Genomic DNA, 14421 nt, shown 5'->3' on the forward strand with positions numbered 1-14421 from the left:
GCCAATGAAGGGGACACGGGTTCAATCCCCGGTCCAGGAAGATCCCACATGCCGCGGAGCAGCTAGGCCCGTGCGCCACAACTACTGAGCCTGTGCTCTAGAGCCCAAGTGCCACAACTACTGAAGCCCGCGTGCTTAGAGCCCGTGCTCTGCAACAAGAGAAGCCCCCGCTCGCCGCAACTAGAGAAAGCCCTCGTGCAGCAACGAAGACCCAACACAGCCAAAAATAAATAAACAAAAAAAATTTTTTTTTTTTTTTTTTTTTTAAAGAATAAATGACAGAAGCTTGAGTGAGTTGGGAGGCGGCAGGATTGCTGTAGCGCAGTTAATTTTGGGTGTCCCAAGCCAAGGCCTTGCGGGTATGAGCGATTTTGGGGACTCAGAAGGCTGGCTGGCAGGCAGGGGTGACACAGGGACAGCTGATGCGCACTGAGCATGTCCTGTGTGCCAGGCTCTGATGTGGACACATGATTATATACATTCACTCACTTAACCCTCCCCCTCCCCCCCCCATGAGGTAGGTACTCTTGTTATCCTCACATCCCAGGTCAGCAAACTGAGGCAAAGAGAGGTCATGGGATGCCCCCAGGGTCACAGGGCTGGTCAGCAGCAGAGCTGGGGTATGAACCCAGGACCGTGGCTCCACCAGCTGCTCTTCAGCTCTTGAGAGGGGCAGGAAAGGAAGTAGGGACAAAGCTGCGGTGTGCTTGGTCATGGGGGGAGGAGAGGGGAGGCCCGCCCGATGTTGGAAGTCCCCTGGGCCTGCCCTGCCCCACACTCAGGCAAGAGAGGAAATCCTGGGAGAGGGTCTGACCCGGGGGGGGGGGGGGAGGCGGGGGCAGCAGGGTCTGAAAAGAACCAAAATCAGTGGTCTTCATGATGCCAGGAGAAAAGTGCTGGCGCGTGGCCACAGTCAGCAGTGCCCGACCATCTGTTGGGACCTCAGGACCATGACCCCGGGCCCCTGTCCACCTGATGTCAGGCACCTGAGGACGGAAATACTCAGCCCTACAAATAAAAAGCCTGTAAATGCTTCGGCTTCTAATTTTTTTTCTTTTTCTCAAACAAGTTTAAATATATAACACTAACTGATTAAAAGTCAGTTGGCGACGTGGTGACTAAATGCAATGTGGGAACAGAGAAAAAAAGGACATTAGTGGAAAAACTGGTAAAACCTGAATAAAGTCTGTAGTTAGTTAACAGCATTGTACCCACATTAATGTCATAGTTTTGACAAATGCCAAACTCAGGAGAGGCTGGGTGAAGAGTTTACAAGAACCCCTGTGCTGTCTTATCTTGGCAACTTTTCTATAAATTTAAAATTATTCCAAAATAAAAAGCATTAAAAAAGAAATTAGAGTAATGAGGCAAACATTCAGAGTGGGGATAATAGTTGGGTCATCCAGTTTATTTTTTATGCTTTGGTCACAAAAAACCTCAGTACACCCAGAGAAGTGGCAGGTGTTCCGCCAGTCACCTCGCAGTCTTGATTTTTCCCCGAAGCAGAGGTGCGGGCAGGAGCTTAATCCTGAGGTCCGCACAGGCAGGTTAAACCCACAGCACGGCCCCCACGTTGGTCGTCTCCTGTGTGCTAAACACTTAGAAATGAGACGCCAGTGCTCGTCCGTAGAACCCCAAAAGCTGTTCTGTGCAACCTCAAGTCCAGTCTGGAAACCTCTCCACCTCCACAAGGTGCGCCCGGGGCCGGGCGTCCGGTAGAGACGGCCTCGCTCCGGGTCCAGCAGCCGTGATTGTCTCACTTCCTCCCCCGGCAGGAGCTCAACCGGACGTGCCGGGCCATGCAGCAGCGGGTCCTGGAGCTCATCCCCCGCATCGCCAGTGAGCAGCTGACCGAGGAGCTGCTCACCGTCAACGACGACCTCAACAACGTCTTCCTGCGCCACGAACGGTAGCCCCACTCGCCGCCCCGCCTCGGGCCAGCCTCCCCACCTTCTCCCTTCCCCTCTCCCCTGTTCGCACCCTCTGACTTCTCACCTCCCTCTCAAACACCGGGTCAGCCGCCCAGCACACGTGCCCTCAGCCATCTTCATCCAGCATAGGCAGGAGTGCCCGCCCTCCACCCCACACCTCCTTTCCTGCCGCCTGCGCCCCTGCATCCAGGATCACAGCTTAAGCTTTCTAACTTAAGCAGAAAAAGAAGTCATTAGGAGAACAGCCTTTATCGAATGGGTAGCTTTCAGAATCCAAAGAAGAATAAAAGGCCTCCCAGTGGGGCAGGAAGGACAGATGCCAGGGCAGTTCAGGGGCCTCCGGGGCAGAAACTCCTGGACCATGACCCCAGGGTGTCATCATGAATACATGGGCTCCAAACGCTTGCCCACCTTGCACCATTCTGTCCAAGAGTCAGCTCCCCAAGAGGAACTCTGATTGGCTCAGCGTCCTTGTGGACGCAGGTGTGGGAGGAGACAGGCCCCCTTGACCACAGTCCCGCCGGGATCACAGGAAAGGGGGGGAGCAGCTCCCCAGAGGAGCACTTAGGTGCTGTTACAAAGGCAGGGAGAGGTGCTGGGTCTGCAGAAACGACGTCCCCCACGCTTCCTCTGAATCTGTAAAGCGGAGCTCATGATTCCTTGTAGGTAACTGAGGGCCCATGCGGTTATCCCTGTAAAGCACTCGGTGGTCAGGCTGTCTGGCACAGGGTACCAGTTATGCCAGCCGCCTCCAGCCCCTGGTTCATTTCATGTTTTTATCTATCAGCAAACACTTGCTGAGTGATTCTGAATCAGGTGAGGGGGCGGGGCCGTGGCAGGCCACGGCTGCCCGGCCTCTCCTGCTCGCTGACCTGGTGGGACTAGGAGCCCTCGCCATTTGCCGTGTGGGCCGTGAGGTGGCCCAAGGGCCCGATCTAGGGGTGACTGGGACCCCACTGACACCTGTTGATCAGACCTTACATTTGTTTGGTGGTTCACTTGATCCTCACACCTGGGAGGCAGGTTCCACTGTCACCCGCTTATTAATAGACAGGAGACTGAAGTTCAGAAGTGAGGTGATTTACCCAAGGTCAAACAGTGAGGGACAGGGCCAGGTCAGGAACAGATCTCAGACCGAAGTCCTCAGTCTACCCACCAGCCCCTTGACCTGTCTAGGGCGGTTTTAAGTGGCTCCATAAAGCAGTGTAAGAGGTGTGTCTTCCTTACACCGCTTTAGAGACACACACACACACACACACGCATACACGCACACATGCAAATGTATGTTACCGAACAAGTTCCAAAAAACAGTACTTACCTTTGCTGTGTGCACGCACCTCCGTTTCCTTTTCTGCTTTAGTCTATGCCTGTTGTTTATTTAATGCTAATGGTGACTAAGGTGACCAGATAATTGATAATCTAACTGGGACACTTGCAAGTGAAAAAGGGGCCCTGCTCGTACTTCCCTGGGGCAGCAGGCATAAACTGGATCGGTCCAGGGTAAACCAGGCCGTGTCATCACCCTGTTGGTGACCCACGCTGCTGGTTTTGAGACCCGCAGTGGGAGGAGCTCCAGCCTGGCTGTGCTAAGGGGCCGCCTAGTCCTTCTCCTTGACTCAGGTCTTTTCTGTCTCGCAGGTTTGAACGCTTCCGAACAGGCCAGAACGCCAAGGTAAGAGGCTGCTTCTCCGTGTTAACGGGAAGAAGGAGGGCTGGGCTCACTTCCCTCCCCACGTATCCTGGTTGGGATGTGCCTTCTTAGCCAGAATCTCCAAGAGGGCCCCTTCTAAGTTCTTATGTCACTGTGCCATTAGGGTGAATAACATTCTGCCACCAGCTGATGCCCCGGGGTCTTCCGGACCTCCCAGGCCTCCAGCTGAGCTAGATAGGCCAAGGGGAGGAAGAAAGACTCCCTGACTCCCAGTCACTGCTGCAGGGACGGGGTGTCGGGGCGTGGGGATATTGCTGGTGACAGATCCTCAGGCAAAGAATGAAGGCGCCAGTGCTTCAGGACAGAAGGGAATGAGGCTGCAGGTCAGGTTGGGAGGATGACGGTGGCCTCTCCCCTGCCCCCAGGCCCCAAGTGAGGCCGAGGCGGCCGCTGACCTGATCGACATGGGCCCTGACCCTGCAGCCACCAGCAGCCTCTCGTCCCAGCTGGCGGGAATGAGTAAGTGCAGCGTGCGGGTTTCTGGGCTGAGGGTACCTTACATACTGCGGGCACCCCTGCAGCTCTGGGGGTGCCGTCCCATTACACAGTTGCAGCTGGAGCGCCAACAGAATCTTGGCCCAGACCCCTCCTCGCCAGGGTCCAGTGCTGAATATTCCTGCAAGGCTGAGCGGCCGGGACAAAACACAGGGGACCCTCCCTTGCAGTCCCACAACTCCTGAGCCCCCTCAGATCTCAGAAATCCCACTGTTGTGTGATTTCCCATCAACACCGTGAATTCTCCCTGGCCTGAATCATCTGGTGAACCTGGGCATGTCACTTGGACATCCTGGGCCCTTTTCCTCCTCTGTAACAGGGGCAGGAATGGGCCCTGCTCACAGGTCATCGTGAGGCCTGGATAAGCTTCTGCACAGAGCGGGCTTAGACCAGGGCCAGGCCCAGAGTGCACTCCTGGTACACGTTAGCCATCGCCACCGTCGTCGCTGTGATTAGCGTTATTGGCCGCCTGCTTCATGCCAAGCCCTTGGAAGTAATTGAGAGAGAGGAAGTGACTTGCCCCTGGTCCCTCAGCCAGCAGGTGGCCTGCCCCGTCCGCACGCCCCCCGAGCCCGCCGCCACTCCAGGCCACGCAGCTTCTTCAGAACCGACCTGGGCCTGGCAGGGAGCAGCTCAGCCACGGCTCAGTGTCCAAGGACAGCCGGGCAGACCCTTCACGTGGCCTTTCTGTCCCCACAGACCTGGGCTCCAGCAGCGTGAGGGCTGGCCTGCAGTCTCTGGAGGCCTCTGGCCGCCTGGAAGATGAGTTTGACATGTTTGCGCTGACGCGGGGCAGCTCGCTGGCTGACCAACGCAAAGAGTGAGTGGCCGGGCCCCGCCCTGGGCCCCCTGCAGTTTGGGTCACCCCCTATCAGGGGAGGGCCTCTCTCCAGGTCCCTGAGCCCAGTTTGTTGGTGGGCACACCAGCCCCTGCCTGCACGCCCTCAGGATAGCAGAGTTCCTTCCCCCGAGCCAGTCCTGCGAGGCCCGGGGAACCCTGTGCCCTACAGGCAGGGATGGATGCGGGGAGGGATGCCCGTAGGTTGATGACCAGCTAGGTGCCAGGATCTTACATGATCTGCTCAGATGAGGAAACCAAGACACTGAGGGGCTGGGTCATTTGCCCCAGGTCAGGCAGCTAACGTTTGGAGGCACTAGGTTGGGAACCCAGGGCCGTCTGGTTCCAAAACACAGTGTCTCCAGCCCAACCCAGCTCTCCACTGCACTGTAGGCTGTGTACCAAGCCCTCGGGGGCTGGTCCAGTCATTTCTGCTGTTCCGTAACCAGCCAGAGAAGTCCTGTTACCCCACCCAAGTCTGCCTGCTCTGCACTGGAGCTGGGCTTCTGTCCTTCCCTGGGGCTGTCCATCTCCATCAGGGAGATGCTTTCAGCAGCCGCAGCACGCGGCCGAGTGTCCACCGGGGCCAGCTTCCCAGGACCGGCTCCATACAGGCTGGAAGTAGTTTGCTTGGGGTTGTTGTCAGCCCTTTGCTTATAACCCCGGGGCAACCAGGATGTACAGCCAAGGAAAGCTCTGGATTAAGGGACCTTCCCAGCGGACTCCCCGGCTCCCTAGTGGTCATTCTGGTGTCTTGGGGTACTGTTGATGGGCCTCCAGAGGGCCCAGGGATCCCCTCTCCACCCTGGCCAATCCAGGTGGAACCGGACAGGCTGCTCGCAGCCCTGCCCGCTGGCCTAACCAGCCCTGCGCTGTGAGCCGCACCTCTAGTCTGGGGCAGAGCCTATACTCCCGAGCCCAGGTGCTCCAGGACCAGGGGCTCACGGTCGCCTTGGAGGTAGGGGCACAGTGAGGCTGCTGTGTGGCTGCAGGCTGATGAGTCTGGTGGGACTTGCAGCCTGGAGGGCAGCCTACCTGAGAGCCCCAGCCTGGCTGAGGTTTGCTGCTGCACCGTCACTCCTCTGGGGAGCGGGGTCCGGAAGAACAGAGAAAAGCGCACCCCGAGCTTGCCCTCTGGGGCCCGCAGCCTCACGGGGGGAGTGACATGCGTGCGGACCACTGCTGTGCAGTGCCAGGTGCCGTCCTGGAGGGGTGTACCCAGCACTGTGGACTCGGAGGAGGGCACTCAGGACTGGACCACGCAGTGGGGAGGTCAAGGCGGCCACTTCAGGCCACGGAACCGTACGTGCAAGGGGTCAGAGACAGGGGAGCACGTGAGACGCCGGGGCCAGGGAAGACGTACTGCAAGGGCAGCACGAACCGTCTCAGGTCATGGGTCCTCCTGCAGGCCCTCCCTGGGGAGGGGTTTCCACCCCAGCCGAAAGCGCCCTGCGGGATGGGAGTGTGCCCGAGCCTCCTCTTTGCTTTGCCAGCCTGCCTGGCCATCCCTCTCTGGTGCATCAGCTGGGTCTTCTAGCCCTGGTCACCTGGCTGGCCTTTGGACTCCCCACCTTGCCATGTACCCTGGGGCTCTTGAACCCTCCAAGACCTCTTCTGCCCACCGAGTGTCTGGCCCATGCCTCCCTCTGGCCTGTGCCGACCACAGCTGGCACAATCACGGCCTCACCAGCTGACCAGGCTTTCCACTCAGGATGCCAAGTAGAGCCGTGGGGACATCTGCGTGAGCAGAGTTAGGGTCACCTTAGCCAGGTTTGGCCGGAAGCAAGGGTGCTCTCTTTTTGTTTGTTTGTTTTAATAAATTTATTTATTTATTTTTATTTTTGGCTGCGTTGGGTCTTTGTTGCTGCGTGCAGGCTAAGTGGCGAGTGAGGGCTACTCTTCGTTGCAGTGCCCAGGCTTCTCACTGGGTGACTTCTCTTGTTGCAGAGCATGGGCTCTAGGCGCGTGGGCTTCAGTAGTTGTGGCACTCAGGCTCAGTAGTTGTGGCTCACAGGCTTAGTCGCTCCGTGGCATGTGGGATCTTCCCGGACCGGGGCTCGAACCCGTGTCCCCTGCATTGGCAGGCAGATTCTTAACCGCTGCGCCACCAGGGAAGCCCAAGGGTACTCTCTTCCTCAACGTCTTCCACGCTCACTTGCTCCCCAGTGCCGCTGTGTCTTCTTCAAGCACTGACAAGTGTCACCCCAAGTGGCCCCGGGTCCAGCCCCTGCCCCCCAGCCTCACCGGGACCACCTGAGGGGTGGCCCTCCTCCCTCCTGCGCCGGGCACAGGGCCGGCAGTCCCGTGTGCGTCGTGTGGGCCCCACCGCTGCAGGCACGGCCCCCAGGGATGGCCAGGCTTTGGCCTTGGGGGCTGTGTGAGAGCAGGAGAGAGATGGAAAAGCTGAGGCGGTGGGAAGTAATTAGGAAGGAACACATGGTTCTTTTGAATGAAGGGCATCGTCGTCTTCTGTACGTTCATGGGGCTGGACATGCCTCATCCCTGCCTTTCCCCCCAGCACACCCGCTGCATCTTAGGTGCACGGCCACTCCCACCCCAGAGTGAGCGGGCCTCCCCGGGTCAGGATGCGCTGCTCAGGCTTTGGCATCTCCTCCTCCTCGCCAGCCCTTGTTGCCCCAATTAGCCAGGGGTGCTAAGCTGCCCTCCAGAAGGGCTGGCGCCCCGCCCGCCGCCCGGCCTTCGGCTTGGCCGCAGCCCACTTGCATGGGCGCCGGTCGTGGCGGGGGTGAGCTCGCTGGCGAGCGCACTCTCCTGGCTGCCTCCGGGTCCTGTGGGAGGAGCGGACGGCCGCTCTTCAGAGAGGCTGCCTCAGAATTGGGGGCTTTCACTCGAGAGGCCTGTTTAAGTGCCAGTCTACCCAGTCCCCAGGAGGGCAGCTTGGCGTTACGAGAGTCCCATGTGCTATGGTCTCGGCTCCTGAAGCCTCGAGCTGGACCAGCCCTGGCTCCAGCAGAGGGTGAGATGCTCCCCAACCCACCCCACCTGGAAGAAGAGCCCTCATCTCTTATCCGCAGCGGCTTTCCCGTTGAGGCTGGAATTCCGCGCCCTCGTCTGTGCCTCAGTGACTGACCCGGTCTCACCTCCTCTCCGCCAGCAGCTCAGGGCGAGGATACCTGCTCTTTCCCAGTGCCAGGGCTGAGTCCCCAAAGCCTCCCCTGGACGTCCCCTCTGTAGCAGTCAGAGAGACACCCAGCCCCCTCGTTAGCACAGGTTTTCCTCCCACTCCTGGTTCATTCTCTCGCTCCCCCTGGAACCTCACCTCAGACGCCGCAGACACCTCCTTCCCCGTCCTCCTCTGCCCGGAAGCTGTGGTGTCAGCTCCGATTTCCTCCCAGTACCCGCCGACCGGCATCCCCCAGAGGACATTCAGAATCCTCCTCACCCGCAGTCTGCACGTTTGTTTTCAGCTGCAGAATGGGATTCCCCCGTTCACATGCAGCCTTGCACAGAACCGTGATTTCTGAAATTATGGAATGGGAGCAGCTCGGAAAAGGGTCTAGGTACAAATTCTCTATGACTGTGGGGTCAGTGACGCTATTTCTCATCCAGATCTGGTCACAGGAGGTTGGTGGTCTTGGTCTTTGGCCCCCAACACCTTCCCTCCCCTCTCCAGCCTTGCTCTGCCTGTCGTGCGGGTCACACATCTGATCCCGGTTCCCAAAGGCAGGAAATGAGACCCTTCCTACCATCCTCAGGCAGGCCTGCAGAGTTGGCGCCCTTCCTGGGGTCTGAGCCGCCCCTGCCCAGGCACGTCCCAGGTCCACACGGGTTGTGAGTCCAGCTCATCCCCACTCAGCCGCCTCTGTCCTCACGTCAGCTGGCATGCCTGGTAAGGCAAGGGCGGCACGTAATGGCCACGGTGGCCTCTGTTTCAGGGTAAAATACGAAGCCCCTCAAGCAACAGATGGCCTGGCTGGAGCCCTGGATGCCCGGCAGCAGAGCACCGGAGCGGTAAGCAGAGGGGCCCTGCCGCCACCCTGGGGCCTGTCCAGAAGGAGGGCCAGGGGATGCTTGCCCAGCGGTGCCCACGGTGGTTGATAATAGGCAGCGTGAGAGGGCAGATGGGAGCTGAGTCAGTATTCGGCCTCACTGCCCCTCCAGAGACCTGTTATCTGCAGGAGTGTGGACAGAGGGGGACGGGAGAACAGACCCTAAGACCACAGGGTGGCATCCAAGGGTGCCATTTGTGTTCCATTTAACTTCTGGACTCTGTGGAGTGACAGCCACATGCCCACACTGCGCAGGCTCTGTGGGCGACCCCTCCCCCTCGCAAGAGCTCCCAGTACAGTTCTCGCACCTTTGCATTTGTTTCTGGATGCCTTGAGGGAAGAGAGAATTTCTGTCCCAGTAAGTGGGCTGAGTAGCTCCTTGGGAGGTGGTTAGAAAGTGCAGGACCTGGGAGCTGGAGATGCAGGGGCAGTGAACAGCGTGGCAGAGGAGAGGGTTGGTGACAGCACAGGGCTTCAGAGGCCGAGGTGGGACTGGGTGCTCGGAGCCCGAGGGGCAACTGGGAGGACTGGGTTTATGCCACGTGAGGTGGGGGCCCTGAGCAGTCCTGAGCAGAGGGGAACGTTTATCTGGCTTCCGTTTTAGAAGGACCCAGCCTGGAAGCTGGGAGAGCGGTCAGGAGGCCGTGGAAGCTGCCCAGTCTTTTGGAGTCGGGCCGCGGGGCAGGGGGTGCAGGAGGGATCCCCAGCAACTCCCCACGGGCGTCCCCGGCATCCCAGGAGTCATTCCCAAGTCAGACAGGGCAAGACCTGGAACACTGTGGAGGTGGGACCAGCGAGGACTCAGATGCCTCCTGTGTGCGTTGTGGACCTGCTGCTGCCACGCAGAGCGCGTTCACGCCCCGGTCTCAGAGCCTCCCACCATTTTTCTTTGTAAGCAGTCATTTGTTGAGCCTGTGCCCTGTGCTGAGGACTCGGCGTCCCCAGCTTACTGAGTGAGTCATCACACAAACCCTTAAGGTGTCCCCTTTTACAGATGAGAAAATTACAGAGGGGGGTTAAGTGAGACCACAGATGTCACATCCTTAGCACAGTGCCTGGCACGCAGTGAAGCTTTTAACCTTTACATCACTGCAGTGTGGTTATTCCCACTCAGGAGGACACCACGGCTTAGAATTGAGGTCATTTGCCCATGATCTCACAGCTGTTGGTCTGTCCAACTTGGAAGCCAGTGCTGGTAACGAGAGCCCCAGATGGCCTGCGGAGCTCTAAAGAGCAGAGGTGTTACCCTGCTGCTCGCCGTTCCTTTCCCATGGGCCATCATTCTGGCTCCAGGACTCCATATGAATCAAGACACTCGGGAAGCCCTTCCCTCCCGCGCCACCTGACCTCCCATGGGCGGAGGCTGGCCGAACAGCCCAGCTGTGCTGACCGCTGCAGCCCAGGACGGGTGTCACTTGCCCAGGGGCACACAGCACCTCAAGGGCACGAGGAGCACTAGATGCAGGTCTCCTGACTGCTGCCCCACCCGGCAGGTGCTGCCCCACCCGGCAGGTGGCCACGGGGCAGAAACACACACACTCCACTGCCTGCAGAAAAGCAGACGCTGGTTAAGTTCTGCTCGTTCATCTCTGATGACTTGAGAGATTTAAGTGACTTCCACCAAATCAGGGTATGACTTCCTTAAAACCAGGTCATAAACATCTGCTCCGAGGTGCTTACGTCTGGCTGGGGGGGTAAGGCTTTCTCCCTCTCGGTTGTCAGCACGTGATCCCAGGCAGCAATGTACAGAATGGAATCAAGTGCCAACTCTGTGGGCAGCCAGTGGCTGCCCCCCGGGGTTAATGAGTCCTGGGAGGTGGGGATGCTGGACGGCATGTGACAGGCCCCGGGCTGGGTCTGTCCAGGCGGGAAAGGCAGTCACAGGGTGATGGGGCTGGGAGCCAGGACCCTAGGCTTCCTCCATCGTCGGTCTGCTCTGGGGCCCTGGGGATCCCCTCTTTGCCCGTCAGTAAACACGAGGGGACCGGGTAGAGCAATGCTCCTAACCCCGGGTGCCCATCAGAATCCCCTGAGAACCAGTGGGGGGCCAATGGCTGCCTGCTCCACCATCCCAGGATTGCTCAGCTCCCCACCCCCAGGGACCCTTGGGGTGAAAAGTAGGGGGGAAGCTTTGCCCTGCCCGTCCAGGACTCCGGGGTCCCCACAGGGAGACGCCCTCTGCTGCTTCCTGTGCCCTTTTACCGCCCACCAGCCCAGCACAAGCATGGGCACGCACACGCGCACAGAGGCTCCTGAGGCGGTAGCAGGCCCCTGCTGGAGGAGGCCCCCAGCGCGCCAGTGGCCCTGGCCCTGGCCTTCCCGCCACCCTCAGCGTGACCCTCTCTCACCCAGATGGGAGGCGGCGGTGAGAAGAGCCCCAGTGACTGGATGGTGAGACCAGACACGGAGAGGAGGGGCCGGGCACACTCGCAGGGGGCCCACCCAGGCGGTACTGGCCGTCAGAACCAGAGGAGAGCAGGATGGGCAGCCGAGGGCCTGCCGGGGCCCACCCAGCACAGTCCCGCCCCCTCTGCTCTCGCTTCCACGGCCCCTCGGTGCTGCCTTGGAAGCAAGGCCCGGGCAGCCCCTGTGGCAGCTGGGAGGCGACCGGGGCTCTCCTGGGTTTGGGCCGAGTGCCTGCAGACGGGGCTGAGGTGGGCAGCCCAGAGAATTCGCTGCCGCTGCTGCTGGGAAGTCAGCTCCCGCCTCTTCTCTGGGGGCTCCTGCTGCCCCCTGGGGCCCTCAGTGCTGAGGACGGGGCTTGGGGACTGACCTGGCTTTGGTTGGAGAGAGACTCGCTCTCCCTCTGTTTCCCGAAGTAGCTAAGTGGTAACGGCGTTTCCCGAGCACCTCCGCTGTGCCGGGCGCTGTGCTGAGCTCTTGCGCTCCCCTCGTCTCGTTTGATCCTCACAGCGATCTGGACCTGGACGGTAGGTGCTGTCATCCTCTCTCACGATGAGCGAAGTGAGGGTCAGAGGGGCTGAGTAACCTGCGCCGAGTCGCAGGGGTCCAGCCAGCCTCTGGTCTCTCTGATCCCAGAGTCTGCGCCCCTAACCTCCAGCTGGCTTCTCCCACTGTAGACGCATTTCGCGTGGGAAGCCCCCAGGCCCCAGCCCTGCCCCAGTCCGGCCCTCAGCCCCCGGCCCCTGTGCAGGAGCCTGTGTGGTGGAGCCACAGCGCCATGTCCCCGTGCATAGCCGCAGCCCCTCGGGATCCGCCGGCCTGGCCTCGTCTGGTCGTGTCGGCCCCTCCCTCTGTCCCGGCCCACCTCTGCCCCCTTCCACCACAAACGCGGAGTCTGCGGAGGTGTAGGGGGACAGCCTGCAGTCGTGCCCCCTGCCCCAGCCTTGCTGGCTGGCCGCTCCCTGGGCTGTGCATATTCTCGTGTCAGATGCCCCTGAACACCTGTGCTTGGTCCCGGCCCTGGGCCCGCGCACCAAGCCCGCACCCTTGGCCTGTGGGAGCCGGGGGTCCATTCTCTCCTCGTGGCCCTGCTCCAGCCGTCAGGAGCCCTTCCCCATCCCCTGCTCAGCCTGCTGGCCCCGCCTCCCCCTTGCCCACAGCCTGGCACAGCGGGCAGAACTCCGGGTCCCAGGCAGCTGGGCAGGAGCCATCCTGGAGGGACTGCCGGGGACGGGGGTGCAGGGCAGGTCCGACTGGCCCCGTCGCATGAGTGAGGAGGCTCAGGGGTGGGCAACTGCCCCAGGCCGCGGCCGGTGGACCCCAGACCGGCGAGGTGCACTGCCCTCCTGCCTCACCCCCTGCCCTTCCCTCCAGATCCCCGTCACCCAGGCCTGCCTTATGGAGGACATCGAGCAGTGGCTGTCCACGGACGTGGTAAGTCCGGCCCCCTCCTCGCCCACCTGACCCGGGGCTCCCGTTGTCTCAGGAGGAGGTGGCGGGGGGCGGGGTCAGGATGAGCAGCTGGTGAGGAGAGCGTTGGCGGGGTTAGTGTCCCCTCCCCTGCCGCTCCCCCCCCCGGTTCTTCCCTTTAGACGAGGGCCTGGCCCCGCACCCCTCGCAGGCTCTGGGGCCTCCCCTTCCCCAAGCCTGCTGCCGATCGAGGTCCCACTGTGGGCAGGACAGGTGGGCCGAGGGCAGCGGGGACCATGGGAGCACTGAGCTCGGCAGCCCCTCGTGCAGGTCGGGAGGCTGACAGACAGCTGCGAGGGGTGCCACGCCCGCGGTGGGGGGCGGCAGTCTCCAGAGCCCCACTACCCCCTGTGAGTGGCAGGGGCAGTCAGCCCTGTCCCCCCTCCGGGCTCCTCCCCCAGCATCTGCCACCCCACCCCCCATTCTTGGCGCCAAGGACCAAGTGCCTGGGCACTTCCAGGCCCAGAGGCCGCCTTCTGCAAGTGGCCAAGACCATGTTTCTGCCCAAGGTCAGGAGAAGGTCCATCCGTTTCATCTGGTGGGTGAAGGCTTATCCGCTCCCCAGCCCCCAGCGTGAGCATGCGTGGCCTCAGGCTTGGGTGTCAGCCTTTCCACCATGGGGCGCGTCTGCCCATCCCTCTAGACACTGGAAGGAAGGAACTAGCGATTGTCAGGGGCCCACCGGGCACCCTACCCTGCGCCTGGCCCTCTGCGAGTAGTTCTCTGTTACAGCTTCCCGACAACCCTGTGAGTGTCACCAAGCAGAAAACCGAGGCTCAGAGAAGTCCAGTGGCTCGGGCCAAGGCCTGTGGCTCAGGAAGGGGTGGAGCCGAGGTCTGGACCCCTCTGGGTCAGCAGCCTGAGCCCCAGCCCACTCCGCAGTGCCCGCAGCTAACCTCACCTTCTGCTTTCTCAGGGGAACCATGCGGAGGAGCCCAAGGGCGTCACCAGTGAAGGTAGTAGACCTTGGCCCTGCCCACCCCTCCCCAGCTCCAGCCTCCGAGCCCACCCGCAGCCTCCCTCTCGTTCCTCCAGAATTTGACAAGTTCCTGGAAGAACGAGCCAAAGTGGCCGACCGTTTGCCCAGCCTCTCCAGCCCCTCAGCCGAGGGGCCCCCGGGTCCCCCGCCTGGCAGTGCCCCTCGGAAGAAGACCCAGGAGAAAGATGACGACGTGCTGTTTGCCTTATGAGTGTGGGGTCTGGCACCCTGCAGCCCGAGCCCCCGCTGCTCCCACACCCTGCGGCGGGGACCTGTTTCTCCTTCAGTGTTAAGGCTGCTTTGGGGGTGGCTTGTTACGTATGCCCTTCTCTCCCCCTTGAGGTCGGGGCCGTGCTGCCTGGGGTGTGGGGGGGGCAGCCGGATGAATTGGGGGAACAGGTCAGTTGCACTTCGGGACCCTGGACACCCCTGCCTCCCCTCCCACCCCAACTGACCACTACGACTTTGCTGAGAACCCGGAGGCCCCGGAACAGACAAGGCCGGCTGCTTGGTTGCCCCAGCGTGAGTCCCCTTGCCCCTCCCTGGACCCATGCCCAGAGGAGCCCTCTTCTGAGCCCACACTG

The 14421-nt window shown here is 61.0% G+C and overlaps 1 protein-coding gene across 1 annotated transcript in view; it reads left to right on the forward strand.

Annotated features, from left to right (window-relative positions):
* Positions 1 to 14201, forward strand: part of TOM1 (target of myb1 membrane trafficking protein) — a 45541-nt gene extending 31340 nt beyond the window's left edge. Inside the window, exons 8-15 of the mRNA XM_068560395.1 lie at positions 1776 to 1909; positions 3570 to 3603; positions 4008 to 4101; positions 4837 to 4957; positions 8872 to 8947; positions 12763 to 12822; positions 13775 to 13814; positions 13894 to 14201. Coding sequence (XP_068416496.1) covers positions 1776 to 1909; positions 3570 to 3603; positions 4008 to 4101; positions 4837 to 4957; positions 8872 to 8947; positions 12763 to 12822; positions 13775 to 13814; positions 13894 to 14048 — 714 coding nt within the window. The 3' untranslated portion in view covers positions 14049 to 14201. The remainder of the gene's footprint in view (positions 1 to 1775; positions 1910 to 3569; positions 3604 to 4007; positions 4102 to 4836; positions 4958 to 8871; positions 8948 to 12762; positions 12823 to 13774; positions 13815 to 13893) is intronic.
* Positions 14202 to 14421: the final 220 nt, after the last annotated feature.

The sequence above is a fragment of the Eschrichtius robustus genome, chromosome 13 (genome assembly GCF_028021215.1).
Source record: "Eschrichtius robustus isolate mEscRob2 chromosome 13, mEscRob2.pri, whole genome shotgun sequence".
NCBI lineage: Eukaryota > Metazoa > Chordata > Mammalia > Artiodactyla > Eschrichtiidae > Eschrichtius > Eschrichtius robustus.